The sequence below is a fragment of the Thunnus thynnus genome, chromosome 15, assembly GCF_963924715.1.
Source record: "Thunnus thynnus chromosome 15, fThuThy2.1, whole genome shotgun sequence".
NCBI lineage: Eukaryota > Metazoa > Chordata > Actinopteri > Scombriformes > Scombridae > Thunnus > Thunnus thynnus.
This window is the reverse complement of record NC_089531.1, coordinates 1,505,393-1,519,760: the sequence shown is the minus strand read 5'-3', so window position 1 is coordinate 1,519,760 and position 14,368 is coordinate 1,505,393. Positions and strand designations below refer to the sequence as shown.

Genomic DNA, 14,368 nt, shown 5'->3' with positions numbered 1-14,368 from the left:
CATACACATTACATGAGATGACATTATACACAGATCTGAGAGCCTGAAAGATCCAAAAGAAACAAACCTGGATCAATTTGTTATTTCCTTATTATACATTCATATTTATTTATTTATTTAATATTTATTTGCATAGGAGAAAGTATATAGCACTTAGCCTAAGCTAGTTTGCAACACAACACCCGTCCCTAGATGTGCTTTTAAGATACATAAAACTCAACAGTAAAATACATAAAAATAAAACTGAACGAAAGTTTCATGAAATACGTGAAACTGCACAAGACTCAACAATACATATACATACATTTAAGCACAAAACACAATTCAACAATACATATACATACATTTCGACACGAAACTCAACAAGGACAGTACAAAGCAGCACAAAACACAAACATACCATGAATTTAAATATCTCTAATGAAAGCATGAAGTGACTCTCATATATAATAATATAATGTAATGTGTGGTGTCCCTTTTTCTTTTCTTGCTTTTTTTGTAGAATCCATGGAAATTACACGTTTATTGTGAAGGTTCTCTACCGGAAGTGTTAACTGTGTAATTAGACACCACCTTGTCGGTCTCGGCTGCTGATCGATCCTGTTAACAGTCGGTGGATTATATCAGAACCCCGTCAAACGGCAGCTTTAGCCCGTTTTCGGACAGTTTTTCTTTCTCCTGTCGCTTCCCGGCTTGATGTTAAGATGGCGGCTGTTTCAGCGGGTTCCGGTGAGTGGTCAGACCCGGAGCTATGCTAAGCTAACGTTAGCATGTAGCTGCGGATAAAAACAGTGTTCGCATGTTAACTGTTAGCATTAGCACGCAGACAGCTGGATAACATTTCTCAACGACACAAACACTCAGCGTTAATTAAGGTGTTAGATAACACTTAACCGTAACTCGATACTGACTTTAAACTGAGATAATTTACTGTGTCATTTATTTTAGTAAAATAATAATCTGGAATCGTGATTAGCTTCGTTAGCTCCCTTGCTAACTCAGATTTGTTTTGGGTCTGAAAGTTTCAGTGATTTAAACGTCAGAGATAAAAACGGAACAACAAGAAGTAATACGAACGTTTTACTTTACTGGTCTCATTAAAGGAATCATTTCTACCCAGTTTCCTGTTTAAAACTGTAAATTTAGATGAAACTGAGACTTTGATGAAACTGAAACTGTAGTTATTGTAAAGTTGTTTGATCCCAACTTTTTCCTTTTACCAAGAATTAATTATTGTAAGGGATTACCAATTATCAGTATTAACAAACGTGGAATATTTTAGTTATGTATATTGTGTTCACAGCAACACATTTTTTATTAATTCTTAGTCACGATGTATAATTCAATAGCCCTTTTCACTTACCTTCTGTTTATTATTTTCATGCACCACAACACCAAAGCAAATTCCTTGTATGTGCAAACCTACTTGGCAATAAACCTGAATCAGATGAACTTTTCCCGACGCTTAAGTCATTTCCAGGATCATTATTTCTATTTGCTTAATATCTTTCCAAAAAGAGGTCGATTTTGGAAACATTCTGAATTTATCCCTTCAACTTGAAAAATTAACATTTTTAATAAAATTAATAATATAACTATTTGTTTCTGTCACATAACCCAGTACAACCGAGAAAAAGTTTGGCTGGAAGTTGGGCTCATTTTTGAATGTTTGAATTAGAGATGTGCTAATAAAACGTATAATATTATACCACAGTGACGTGTGCTTAGAATCCAACACTGAGCTGCGTTTAAAGTGATTTCAAGTTAGCTGTCCCAGTATTTAACTGTTTAACTGTAATAAAACTGCAACATACAGATCATGAATATAATCCAAGATGATCATGGTGTGGAGTCATTTAACTATATTTTAGCACTAATAGTAGGATTTCAGTAAACTTTCTTTTTGTGCTGATATCGTTTACCGTGATATTTTTACCTACAATAATCGTAGCGTGAAAATTTGATACTGGCACACCCCTAGTTTGAACCTAACTCCAAAAAAACAGAACTAACTTTACAGAAGAAAAACAGCATTCACCCAACTAAAAATAAAAAAAAATTAAATAATTATTGCAGAGTCTGGAGACAGAAATCAGAGATCACGATGGAGAAGATTATTATGTAAAATATGAAATAAAGTACATGAACTTTGTGTTTATCAAACTTTCTCGTTCTAGGAGAACATTCAGAATCTAATAAATGTTTTCTCCAATGCAAAGATTGTACAAATGATTCAGAACTAGAAGTAAATGAAGTAAAACTCTTCGTGTTGATAAAAAAGGAAATGTATGTTGAAACTGTGATGAAACAGACGATACATAATAGTATTGATCAATCATCTGCAATCAGCTGACTGATAAACTTCAAAACACAGTGAGTCGTCACCAGCTGAGCTTCAGATTAACTTTTTAAAAACAGAATGATTCTGTTAACGAGTGTGAATGCTGTGATTGATCAGAGTGGTGTTGATCAGAGCTAACCAGCCTGACTGACTGATTGATTGATCTGTTCTGTTTTATCTTTCAGGTTTCGGCAGCCTTGAGACTTTAAACCAAAAATGAACCCACAGTTCAGTTAGATCATCATGTAAACAGACAAACAGACACTCAAAGAGAGACAAACAGAAACTCAGAGAGAGACATATAGTCAGTCAGACATATAGTCAGATAGATAGACAGACAGACAGTCAGACAGACAGACAGTCAGACAGACAGTCAGAGAGACAGACATTGTGGCTGTGGTATCGTCCTGGTGGAGGAGCAGGCTGATGGAGAGCGACTGTCGGATCCCCGTGGCGTGCTGTCGGCCTCGAATCCTCGCCCTGCACGCCCTATTCTGGGGCCTCGTGTCCCTCAGGTAAGTCCAATCTAGGGACTGGGGAGTTTCTAGTGGTAATTGAGATGATTCAAGTGGTCCTCATTAGGGTTAGTCATCTATTGGGGATCCTATTAGTCATTTTAGGTGTTTCTAATGGTCCTTTTGGTAATTCTACTAGTCCTTTAGGTATTTCTAGTAGTCCTTTGGATGGTTCTAGTGATCCTTTGGGCTGTTGTAGTAGTCCTGCCAAGGGTTCTAGTAGTCCTTTAGGTACTCTTATTAGTCCTTTGCGTAGTTCTAGTAGTCCTATATGTAGTTCTAATGGTCATTTAGGTGGTTCTAGTAGTCCTTTGAAGGGTTATAGTAATCCTTTAGGAGGTTATAACAGTCCTATATGAGTTTATAATGGTCCTTTACGTGTTTCTAGTAGTCCTTTGGGTGGTTCTAGTGATCCTTTGGACTAGTCTATTAGTTATGTAGAGGGTGCTAATAGTCCTTGAGGTGATTCTAGTAGTCCTTTAAGAGGTTCTAATGGTCCTTTAGGTGGTTCTGGTGCTTCTTGTAGTCTTTTAGGGGATTCTAATGGTCCTTTATGAGTTTCAAATGTTTTTTAAGTGGTTCTAGTGATCCTTTTAGAGGGTTGTGGTGAGTACTTCAAAGGGTCATAATGACTGTTATGTTGGGTTCGTTCACTTTGATAAAGCCACGGTACACTACCTGCTCAGCAGCAAACAGCAGATAGACTAAGTGAAGAACATCTAGCAGCTGAAGAGCCAGATATTTTTTTCTCAGGAGAACTAAACCAGCACTAAAAGAACACCTGAAACTGAGTGAGAACCAGAACCTGGTCTGATTTGTTCCTGTTTGTTTTTCAGAGTGTTTGGAGCGGCTCTGCTGAGTGAAGAGAAAACTGCAGGTACTAAACACCTCAAACCAACTCAGTGTTCTGTCAGAACATTAGGTTCTCCATCAGAACAATCAAAGTGTGACCTTTGATCTCTGTTTGTCCTGCAGCAGCTGCGGTCGCCCCCTGCTGGCTGCTGGAGGAGTTCGTGGTGACGATGGAGTGTTCTCAGTGCAACTCCTTCCAGACGGTACGAGTTTGATATTTCTGAATGAGTATGAAGAACATTTAAAGATTTGAAGATTAACATGTTGTTAGCTTAACATACTAGTTAGCTCATCGTGTTAGCTTGCATGATGTTAGTGAACTGGTGAGACTAATGGAAGCAGCTATTCAGTGATGGTGGTTGGATGATGATGTTGCATGACAGACTAATATTCAATGGCTCTTATTGAAAAAAGCAGCCAAACTTATGATGCAAGAATATTTAATGTATAAAAATACTCACACTGAGTTAAAATCCCAGTTACAGATTCTAACTGTGTGAGTATTTTTACACATCAGATTTCAAACGTATCAACAATAAACACAACGTTACATAACAGCGTCAGAGTTCAACATCTCAACAACATTGCTGATTGTCTGCATGTCATGTTTGGCACTCTATGGTGTAAAATAACATGCGCTCTGACAGCTCTGGTAGCTTTTTAAGCCTCAGGGCTCAGCCACTGTCCTCATTTCTTAACCTGCTTTCATTTCCAACTGACTGTGACTCAGTTGGAAGTGTGAAAGGTTTGCGAAATAAAAAAACGCTCCATGTTGGTAACGTTGACGCCTCACAACCTCACAGCACTGGAGCAGGAGGAGGAGGTACGGAAGCCCAGCTGTCCCAGACATTTCCCAGTCACACTATGAATACAGAGCAAAATCCAGACATGCTTTGCAAAATACATTAGGTCTTTAACCACCGTCCCAATTTCAAGGTTAACTTTACATTTTTTAGAGGCATTTTGCCCTGTTAATTTCCCTCCCTGGTATGTGTGTTGATGGTTGACGTGATAAATGTGTGTGTTGCGTTTCAGAAGTCGTGGTTGGCCTGCGGACAGACGGGATACGTGGAGAGAGTCAACTGCACCAAATCCAACAAAGACGAGTACAAGAGGTCAGACTGAGATCCTGAAATGTTATTTAGTTTCTCGTCTAGTTTTCTTTTTGTTTTTGTTATTTACTTTTCTTAGGTTTTCTTTTAAAGAACACATATAAACAAAAGTGGTACGTGTGTCTTCTGCAGCAAAATAGCAGGAATTAGGAAAAATTGCACATAAAGGAAAATAATGCGATTTTTTTTTTTCTCTGTCTTACTACCAATGAAGAGTCATATGTTATCACTTCCTTGGATAAAAAGCATACTGCATATCACATAAACAACTATATTTCAGTGCTGATCCTTGAATGTATTTTCTGAACATGAGAACCGTTGAAAATACTGTACTTGAGTTTCATTTATAAGCCTTAATTAAAGGACCAGTGTGTAGAATTTAGTGGCATCCAGTGGAACAGACTTGGCAGGAATGGAATATAATATTCATAAATATGTTTTAATTAGTGTATAATCACCTGTAAATAAGAATCATTGTGTTTTCGTTACCTTACCCCTGAATTCCACCGGGTGCGTGTGCGCCGCGTTCCAGCTCCAACGTGGCTGCTGGAGCTGATCGCGGCCACTCTAGTCAATGTATCTGATTCCACCGGGCACGCTGCGACGCGTTTCAGAAGCATCCCAGAAGCGGCTCTGCTCCACTGCGCTAAAGATAGATGCCTCGTCTGTTTTTTTACGGAAGCAGCACAGAGCAGATCGAGCTGGGCAGGAAGTCAGACACAGAAACAGCATTTGAGCATCTGGTCAATTTTCAAAATAAAACACCCCGTGCAGACTCCTGGTCGTATATCAACAATAAACGCATTTAAAACAGACAAATAAAAAAACCATTTAACTACGTGGCCTACTTAACCATAGTAGAAGCACAAAGATCAAGGAAAATGACCAAATCAAGTTAACAAAATTGGGCAGTTTAGTTGCCCTGCTACTGCAGTAATTACAGTAGCCTTAAGGGACTTTATCAGCTTTGACCAGGCTGCTGTAATTACTGTAGTAGGAGTGCAACTGACTTTAAACGGTGGAAGGCTTCCCCGCAGTGAAGACGCTCCGCTTCTGACACGCTCCCGGTGGAATAGGGCGCCGTGCAGAGGACGGAGCAAAACCACATCGGAGCCGGAACGCGGCGCACACGCCCGGTGGAATCCCGGGGTTAGAATGAGCCTTTATATGTACAGAGGGAGCAGGTCCTCTACCACAGAGCCACCATGTTGCACCGCCATGTTTCTAGTAGCCCAGAACAAAGTGCCCATGTTTATGTTTGAGGTAGATTATGTCATCTTTAATGTCTGAACATCAATTTATATCCTTCTGACTAACTGAATGCAAACCAAAGGCTTAGTGCAGGTTAAATAAAACAAAGTGTGATCTCTTTTCATGCAGAAAAGTTGCTGTAATTCAGCAAAATTTGCAGAGATTTCTTGAATTTGTGTTGGTTATTGTGATTGCAAAAGGAAGGACTACTTCATCAGTTTCTTCTATCTGTTCACATCATTCAGCCAGATATGAAAATTGAAAACCTCTGCCCATAAAGACAAAACAGAACATCTACATTTTTAGTTTTTGTTTCCATTAAAAAGTCTCGTACAGCATGTAGAGAACTGAACAGTCCAACTTATAATAATAAAATAAATAAACTCGTGAGTTTAACCTGTGAACACCTGAAGTTCAGAGTTCGTAGAATTTAATTCAGCGCAAAATGATCAAATAAATTCAGCTCGTGACAGGAAGTACAGCAGGATTTTCACAGTACTGTTTGTGTTTGTAACTTCCTGCAGCTGTCGCTCTGCAGTGATGGAGGAACATCTCTTCTGGAAGTTCGAGGGGGCCATGTTGGCTCTAACGGCGCTCTTCGCCGTACTCGTGGTCATCCGGCAGCGCTGGCTCGACCGCCTCGCCTCCGAGAAGGTCCGCCGCCAGATCGAGTCCATCTAGGACACCGGGACCAGGACCGGGTCCGGTTTTGAGCAGTATTTTTAACATCACGCAGAGTTTAAAAGTGATGTGGACTCTGAGATCCAGCAGGGACCAGGACTAAAGAACCCTGCAGAGAACTCAACTGTTTTTATTTTTTTTTCATTTTCAACTTTATTTAAAGAGAAGTCAGAAACGAGACGAGCAGCAGTGACACGGAGACTCTGAGCTGATTTCACTTTTCCATTTTCCTTCATCAGTAAATTAACTTCTCTATCAATAATCAATAATATCAGCTGTTGGATTATATTCTCTGTAATAAGTTCTACACGCAGCGTGAAACACGAGAATATAAAAATGTCGACGTGAATCTGAAGATGACGTCATGTTTAGATGATGAAAATTAATTAAATGACCAAAAGCTGATCCGCTTTGAACTGGAGGGTTTTAGGACCCTGAGGTTGTTGAAACACTTTAAAGATAAACACTTCAAAATGTTTTAAAAAGTTTAGTTTTTGGTTTCAGATTTTAAATTGTTGAAATGTGATTTTTGTGATCGAAGGAAAATGTAAAAAAGTGAAACAGCTCAGAAGGGAACCGGATCGCTCTGATCCTGGATCCAGAAAAGAGTTGAACTCTTCCTTCACCTGATTGGATGGCGTCACTTCCTGCCGGGTTCTGATTGGTCAAACTGAGATTTGAACTGAACAGATGTGACGGACTTGTTTTCCTCTGAAATCAAGTTTGTGAATAAATCCGATGGAGAGACGAAGTAGTTACATCATCATCATCATCATCATCATCATCATCATCATCATCTAAACCTGCTGTGATGTCAGAGATGCGACTAAATGTTTCATTCAGCAGCTGATAGTTAAATGTCTGAGTGTCTGTGAACGCAGCGCCGGGTAAAACAGACGGAGGTTGAAATTATTTTCTGGTTTTGATTGTAAATACGTTTTGTTGTATTTTTCTGTTTCAGATGAAATAAACTGAGCCAGAATAAGTTTGTTTAAAAACTGACCAACTGAAACATGTTTGAGATAAAAACTTTTAAAATGTTAAAAAACTAAAATAGAAAAATCTGAAAAAACTAAACAAAGTTGAACATGAAGCATGAAACAAATTTTAATTCATGACTTTGTGTTTCTGTTCGACATTTCAATGATTTTATCTCTGAAGTTAAAGAATAAACTGACTGTATCTCAGCAGGTGACATGTTTGTAGTTCTTTAAAGCAAGAGGATCATGGGAAACGAAGGAAGACTCAACATTCTGTCAGTTGGAATTTCCACATGTGGCCGAGACAGAAAATCTCACTTTAACTGGAAGAATTCAGTGAAACGAAAAAGTTTTAATTTAAGTAAAAATCAGTTTTCAGTCTGATCAGAAACCTTTTGAACATTTTACATTCCTCCCAAACTCTCCAATAAACCAAAGCAACAATCATTTAATATGAAAATAAACAGCTTCCTCTGACGTTTAAGGACTCGCTGCATCAAATCTGAAGAACAAAAACAAACTGATTAATATTTCCAACGATACATCGAGTCTCAAATATCCTCCCAGCTTCTCTTATCAATAAGAGATGTTGACACTAAATGTGTCTTTGTGGTTGAGGAAATATTTTGTGACAGGGTGGCTGCGGCTCAGGAGGTAGAGCGGGTCGTCCACTAATCGGAAGATCAGCGGTTCGATTCCCGGCTCCTCCAGTCCACATGTCGACGTGTCCTTGGGCAAGATACTGAACCCCAAATTGGTCCTGATGGCTGAACCATCAGTGGGTGAATGTGATTCGTAGTGTAAAAGCGCTTTGAGTGGTTGGAAGACTAGAAAGGCGCTATACAAGTACAGTCCATTTACCATTTACCAGTATTTTAAAGTTTGAAACCAGCATTGTTTACGAGTGTTTACCAGCCGACAGTCTTCTCTGGTTTTTGTTGCTGCCACCTGTTGATCAGTGAACGAAAGGTTCTTTTTTCAGATTGCTGAGGCACCATCTTTGAAGCTAAAGGCTATTTTTGCAAAACCTTACACCAAACCAGCAAAAACATTAGACATCTCTCGCAACTACGCACTGATAGTATAAATGAAAAACACTCGTGTTTTTTTCTGTGCAGGACAAAGCAGTTGGCAAAGTTTTGTCATACATGTAGTAAACACACACACACACACACACACACACGGGTATCCAGATGTGTATTGCAAACATATTATCAATACAAATAAGAGGGAAAAACACTCCTCAAACAACAGCATCCCTCTTATTCTCTGTCCAATATTTGCCTCCATTGTTGTCCAAACCAAATGTTGACCTGTGATCTATTTATAGTGTTCCAGCTCTGATTTAAAGGTGAACTCGTCATCTAAAAGTGTTTTCATGTGTCAGTGTGGGAAGACAACTTGGCGAAATAGCGCAGCGATGTGGAGACCAGCGTTTACAGCGTAAAGCAGAGGAAGAAGCGCTTCCAGTTTTGACAAAGTTGCATCGACTACGAGTGTTGATGGTTTCAGAGATGCTGCTTCAAGAATCGCTGTTAGTGTTTAAAGCGTTCAGAGAAAAACTGTCACATTTCTTTAGTTTCATCTCACAGCTTGAAACAGTTTGAAACCGCGAGCTTCCTCCGGCATTACGATCGAAAGCTCAGGAACTGCTGCTAAACAGACCTTACTAAAAAATGAAATCATCGTCACTTATTCATTAGTTGTTGTTTTTGCAACTTTAAGTGAAATAAAGATACATTTTCTGATTTTCTCATCGTCTCAGATGTTTGGATTTAATGATAATTAATAATCTGAATAATTAGTTTTATTGTAAAAAAAAAAAAAAAAAGGTTTGAATCCTACTTGAGACAAAAATCAGTCAAATCGATCAGTTTCAAAACATCAAAACTAACGAGTCGATCTGTCAGCAGCTTTCTAACCTTTAAAAACTAAACAACTGTTGTCGTTTGGGTTCTGATTGGCTGACTGGAGCGTCACAGGCTCATCTTAAAGATGATGTCATCATGAAAATTTTGCCACTTATTTCAAATAATAATGATACAACACGAGTTATTAAAAATCTCTGGGGGAAAAAAATGAAACAGGTAAAAAAAAAAAAAAAAAACATCTCCTGGATTCTGATTGGCTGATCGGACTGTCAGAGGCGGGTCTTCAGGTGAGTGACATCACCTTCATCAGTTCAACCAGCGAGTCTTTAAAAAACAAACTTTAAATTTAAAACTGTCTCTGTCCTCTCATTGGTCGGGACTCTGCTGTCAGTTGATTGGCTCGTAGACTGTCGAAGAGGCCGCCGCCCTCTTCCGGACGCAGACGCAGACTCCGCCCAGCAGCAGGAGGATCATGGGAGTTCCCAAACCGACCGCCATGATGGCGAGGACCAGCGGTGAGAATGAGTCAATGGGAGGAGAGCCGACGCCCACCAGCACTGTCCTGAAACACGTGAAGAAGAGGAAAACTTTATTCAAAACAAATACTAATAAATAAAACAACAATCAATAATGATATTGAACAGATGAAGCAGAACACTGACCAGCTGAGGAACCTGGTGCTGTTGTAGAACGGTTCTCCTGCGAGGCCGAAGCTCACATTGAGTCCGAACGTTTCCGGTTGTGTGTAGAACGCTCGGATCAGACGGGACGATGACGCCGCCGCCTCACCGCTCCGCTGCTGCGGCTCCGAGTGACGGCACGGTGTGGCGTCCTCGAGAGCTGGAGCGGAGCGCCGGTACGCCACCGGCTTCCACTGAACGAACCCGCCGACATCTGAGCTGCTGTTCACCGCCGACACCCACCGAGACACCTGAGAGGTCAGAGGTCAACACATGTTCAGCACTTAAATAGTAAAAAAACAAACAAAAAAAAACAACAGTTTTAAATCAACTTTAAGTCAAAATTCCTTTTAATAATTATTTTAGATTAAAGTAATTGATTGATTGTTAATGATTAGTAATTTCTGATTGATCACCTGGAATATTGACGGTGTGTACTCGTCGTCAATCGATCGATGAACCTCCACTGTGTTCAGAGGATAAGCCCCGCCCACTGCCCGCAGCTCCAATAGGAACCTGGAACGAGTCGCCCGTGGCAACACACCATCAAGCCACACCCCCAACTGGGAGGAGTTAGCAGTGTGCAGCAAACTGGGCCAGGGCTGATCACGCCCCTCCGACTCAAATACAGACAGCTGCGGAAAAAAAAAAAAAAGATTTATAACCTTTATTTATTGATTACTGACAGGCTGACACACTAATGATGTCACAGGTCAGCTGGTGTCACCATGACGACCCACCTGCAGGCAGAGTGACCCGTTGGTGAAGGTTTCAGCAACACCGCAGAGCCGAGCGGTAAAATCCGACAGGTTGAGACGAGACCACGTGAAGTCCTGCAGCTCATACGGAGGGAAGAGGTCAGAGGTCACCTCGGCTGTGTCGTTCACGTCGTTGTACTCCAACAGCTGATCAGAAACACACACACAGGGTTAAAGTGGACTGATGAGGGAAATACTGGTTTATTTGAACCTGCTGCATTTCCCATAAATGTGGCCATTGTGACCCTCGCCTACCGATCGTCTGGGGATTTCTAAATGTGGTGGTAAACCTACATTCTGTCAAGGACGCACCTTACTGGAAGTGATCCTCTCCCCCCCGGTCTCCTCGTCACCGCCCTGAAGACTTTGGATTGGTTCTGCAATGCAGGTTTTTTAAACTCTAATTGTTTCCACCCAGTTTCAACAACAAAAGCTGGGAGATTGTCTTCAGTCTCTCTGAGCGAAGCGTTTAGAGACTCATGAGTCTAGTGTCACACTAACTTTGCTCTCTGCAGCTCTGTTATTGAGATTCAGGCGAACAAGGCCTTGCATTTACCGACGGTTACCGGGGCAACCTCCGTCAGCCTCCTACTGCTTTTGACAACAACAAAGACACACAACGGCCTCATTTATGGGAAATACAGGTTCAAATAAACCAGAATCTTCCTTTAAAAATGCACTAAGGATGTTTATTTGATTTAAGGTTGACTGATGTTGTTTGAATGTTTAAAGTGGACTGATGTTTGTAGATTTAAGGTGGAAGGACACTGACCCTGCTGAAGACGACGGAGTTGCTGTACAGGACGCTGCTCTCTGGCTCCACCTTCAGGCCGCCGCTGATGTTAGGATTCAAAAACTGAGTCCAGTTCACCTGAGAGGAAAAATACACAACAAACAAACAGAACAGGAACATGAACTGAAGCAGCTCAAAAAGAAAAACAGTCACTCACATGACCTCTCGCTTTATCTTAATCTGTTTATGATTATTATACTTTAACTGAAGCTGAAGGAGTCACAGTGTACAAACCTACCAAGACACTGCAGCATAATAACCTCAGAAAACTAAAATACCACAAACATGAACATTAAACAAAGTATAGTTACTTCATACTATTTATATCTATAGTTATACATCAACAAGTGGGACTCAATTATTGTCGTTTTCTATGTGAAACAAAGAGATAAAACACTTTTTTCTATTTAATTCACTGGATTCATCAAACCAAACATTAGTGTCTGAATATTTTCTAATTTTTTATTTTCAACAGTTTCTCAGTTGAATTTGTAGTATTTTTTCTGTGATATGACATCCACACCATCATATTATGATTGAGTTTTACACATTTCACCTGATCACAATCTGTTAAACTGAACAAAGACTGAAACTAACGAGTCAGTGAAAACGTGTTTAGATCAAATTAAATCATAAACTCTGTCTGTGTGTGTGTGTGTGTGTGAACCCTTCACACCTTGATAGTAGAAGAAGTCGTGTTGGTGTGGACCAGCAGCAGCGTTGGCGCCCCCAGGCTGCAGAACAGGAAGTGCAGCGTGTCGTTGTCTCCCACGGCTCTCGCGTGCAGCAGGTCGCCACCAGGAGGCGCCTCCCTGCCGGGGTTCAACTCTACTGTCACCTGAGAGAGAAGAAGAAGAGATGTTGGGTAAACCAATGAATAATCAATTATCAGTGATCAATGAAGGACACTGATTGATTGACTTTCACAGATCAATGACTCTTTCTGCAGACATGAAGAAAATCTGATCACAAACTCTCGTCTATCAATTAAGTAGTTTTTTTCAGTTTCATATTCTTTCCCAATAAAACAAATAAATACATGATAATAATAATAATAATAATAACGATGACTTCATCACATGTAGTCATCAATAAGTTAACTGCCTGTCTATAAATTGTTGCAGGTAACATCATAACTGTGCACAAATATTTATGAAGATTTTTTATAAAGGAAATTGTTTAATATATTATTATGTTTATTATTTTAATAATCTTTAAAAAAAAAAAAAAAACACGGAAGGAATCGTCAATAATTAAATATTTTAACATCGGTGGAAAGTAACTAAGTACATTTACTCAAGTACTGCACTTAAATACAATTTTGAGGTAGTTTGATGCTACTTCATACTTCTATTTCACTACATTTCATGTTCAAACTGCATTTTATCTTGTGCAGAAAAATTAAAAAATTTAAAAAAAGAAATAAGATGTTTTCAGGAGCTGCAGACTATTTGTGTGAGATGTGTTAAAGGTCGATATTTACCGCTGAATTGTAGTTACAGAAAAAGAAGAAAATTAAACTAAAAGCAGTAAAATAAATAAACAGTTTCACTTCCTCTGAACCTGTCAGTCTGTTGTCGGCTTCGGCTCGATCTTTTTAAATGTTTCCTGGTAGATTTTTTATCTTTTCTCACCTTCCTCTTGAAAGTTTCTCCTCCGCTGAACAAACTTTCAGACAAACTGAAGGCAGAAAACAGAAAAATGAGAGAAGAAACTCTGCAGCTCCGCTTCTTCATCGTCGCCATCGTTGTTGTGACTGAGCAGCGGCGCAGGTCACATGACCGCTCCCTCATATGTCAGCTGACCACGGAGAAGCCCCGCCCCCCGACAGAGCTTTTTTTACTTTTATTTTTTAAATCTTTATTAACAACACTGATTATTAACAAGACAAAAACAGGACAATAAAAACTATAAAACTACCGGAAAACATGACGAAATGTAAAATAATTATGTAAAATACAAATTACCTGATCAGATCAGCTGTTATCTTAATGAATAAGTACATTTTAAACTACTGTATTGTATTTTTATGGCAAATTATTTTCTACAGAAAGAAATTAGTCTGTTAATTCAGACTTTAGACACAAACTGTGACTGAAACAATCAGCAGCAATAGAAGAAATACTCAGATCATTTACTGCAGTGAAAGTACCAATACCACAATGTACAAATACTCTATTACATGTAAAAGTCCTGCATGAAAAATCATACTACAGTAAAAGTACATAAGAATTATGAGCTTGATGTAGTTAAAGTATTGCAGTAAAAGTACATAAGAATTATGAGCTTGATGTAGTTAAAGTATTGCAGTAAAAGTACATAAGTATTATGAGCTTGATGTAGTTAAAGTATTGCAGTAAAAGTACATAAGTATTATGAGCTTGATGTAGTTAAAGTATTGCAGTAAAAGTACATAAGTATTATGAGCTTGATGTAGTTGAAGTATTGCAGTAAAAGTACATAAGTATTATGAGCTTGATGTAGTTAAAGTATTGCAGTAAAAGTAGTGGTTTGGTCCCTCTGACTGATATATT

The 14,368-nt window shown here is 39.3% G+C and overlaps 2 protein-coding genes and 1 long non-coding RNA gene across 5 annotated transcripts; 2 read left to right on the top strand and 1 right to left on the bottom strand.

Moving 5' to 3' along the window:
• Nucleotides 1-539: 539 nt before the first annotated feature.
• jtb (jumping translocation breakpoint) lies at nucleotides 540-7,939 on the top strand. Its single transcript, XM_067612981.1, has 6 exons — nucleotides 540-729; nucleotides 2,527-2,856; nucleotides 3,693-3,733; nucleotides 3,832-3,911; nucleotides 4,744-4,823; nucleotides 6,596-7,939. The coding sequence occupies exons 2-6, from the start codon at nucleotides 2,768-2,770 to the stop codon at nucleotides 6,750-6,752; spliced, it is 447 nt and encodes a 148-aa protein (XP_067469082.1). The 5' UTR covers nucleotides 540-729; nucleotides 2,527-2,767; the 3' UTR covers nucleotides 6,753-7,939.
• Nucleotides 7,940-8,064: 125 nt separating this feature from the next.
• glmp (glycosylated lysosomal membrane protein) lies at nucleotides 8,065-13,622 on the bottom strand. The gene is made up of 7 exons (XM_067612948.1): nucleotides 13,469-13,622; nucleotides 12,511-12,672; nucleotides 11,814-11,912; nucleotides 11,024-11,188; nucleotides 10,700-10,918; nucleotides 10,266-10,534; nucleotides 8,065-10,165 (listed from the first exon to the last, which is right to left on the bottom strand). The coding sequence occupies exons 1-7, from the start codon at nucleotides 13,577-13,579 to the stop codon at nucleotides 9,991-9,993; spliced, it is 1,200 nt and encodes a 399-aa protein (XP_067469049.1). The 5' UTR covers nucleotides 13,580-13,622; the 3' UTR covers nucleotides 8,065-9,990.
• On the top strand, nucleotides 10,110-13,281 carry LOC137198960 (uncharacterized). Of its 3 annotated transcripts, none has more exons than XR_010931710.1 (3): nucleotides 10,110-10,541; nucleotides 10,996-11,140; nucleotides 11,798-13,281. It is a non-coding gene; the product is annotated as an uncharacterized lncRNA (long non-coding RNA). The 3 variants fall into 3 exon arrangements; XR_010931709.1 differs by having other exon boundaries at nucleotides 11,791-13,281; XR_010931711.1 differs by having other exon boundaries at nucleotides 10,996-11,685.
• Nucleotides 13,623-14,368: the final 746 nt, after the last annotated feature.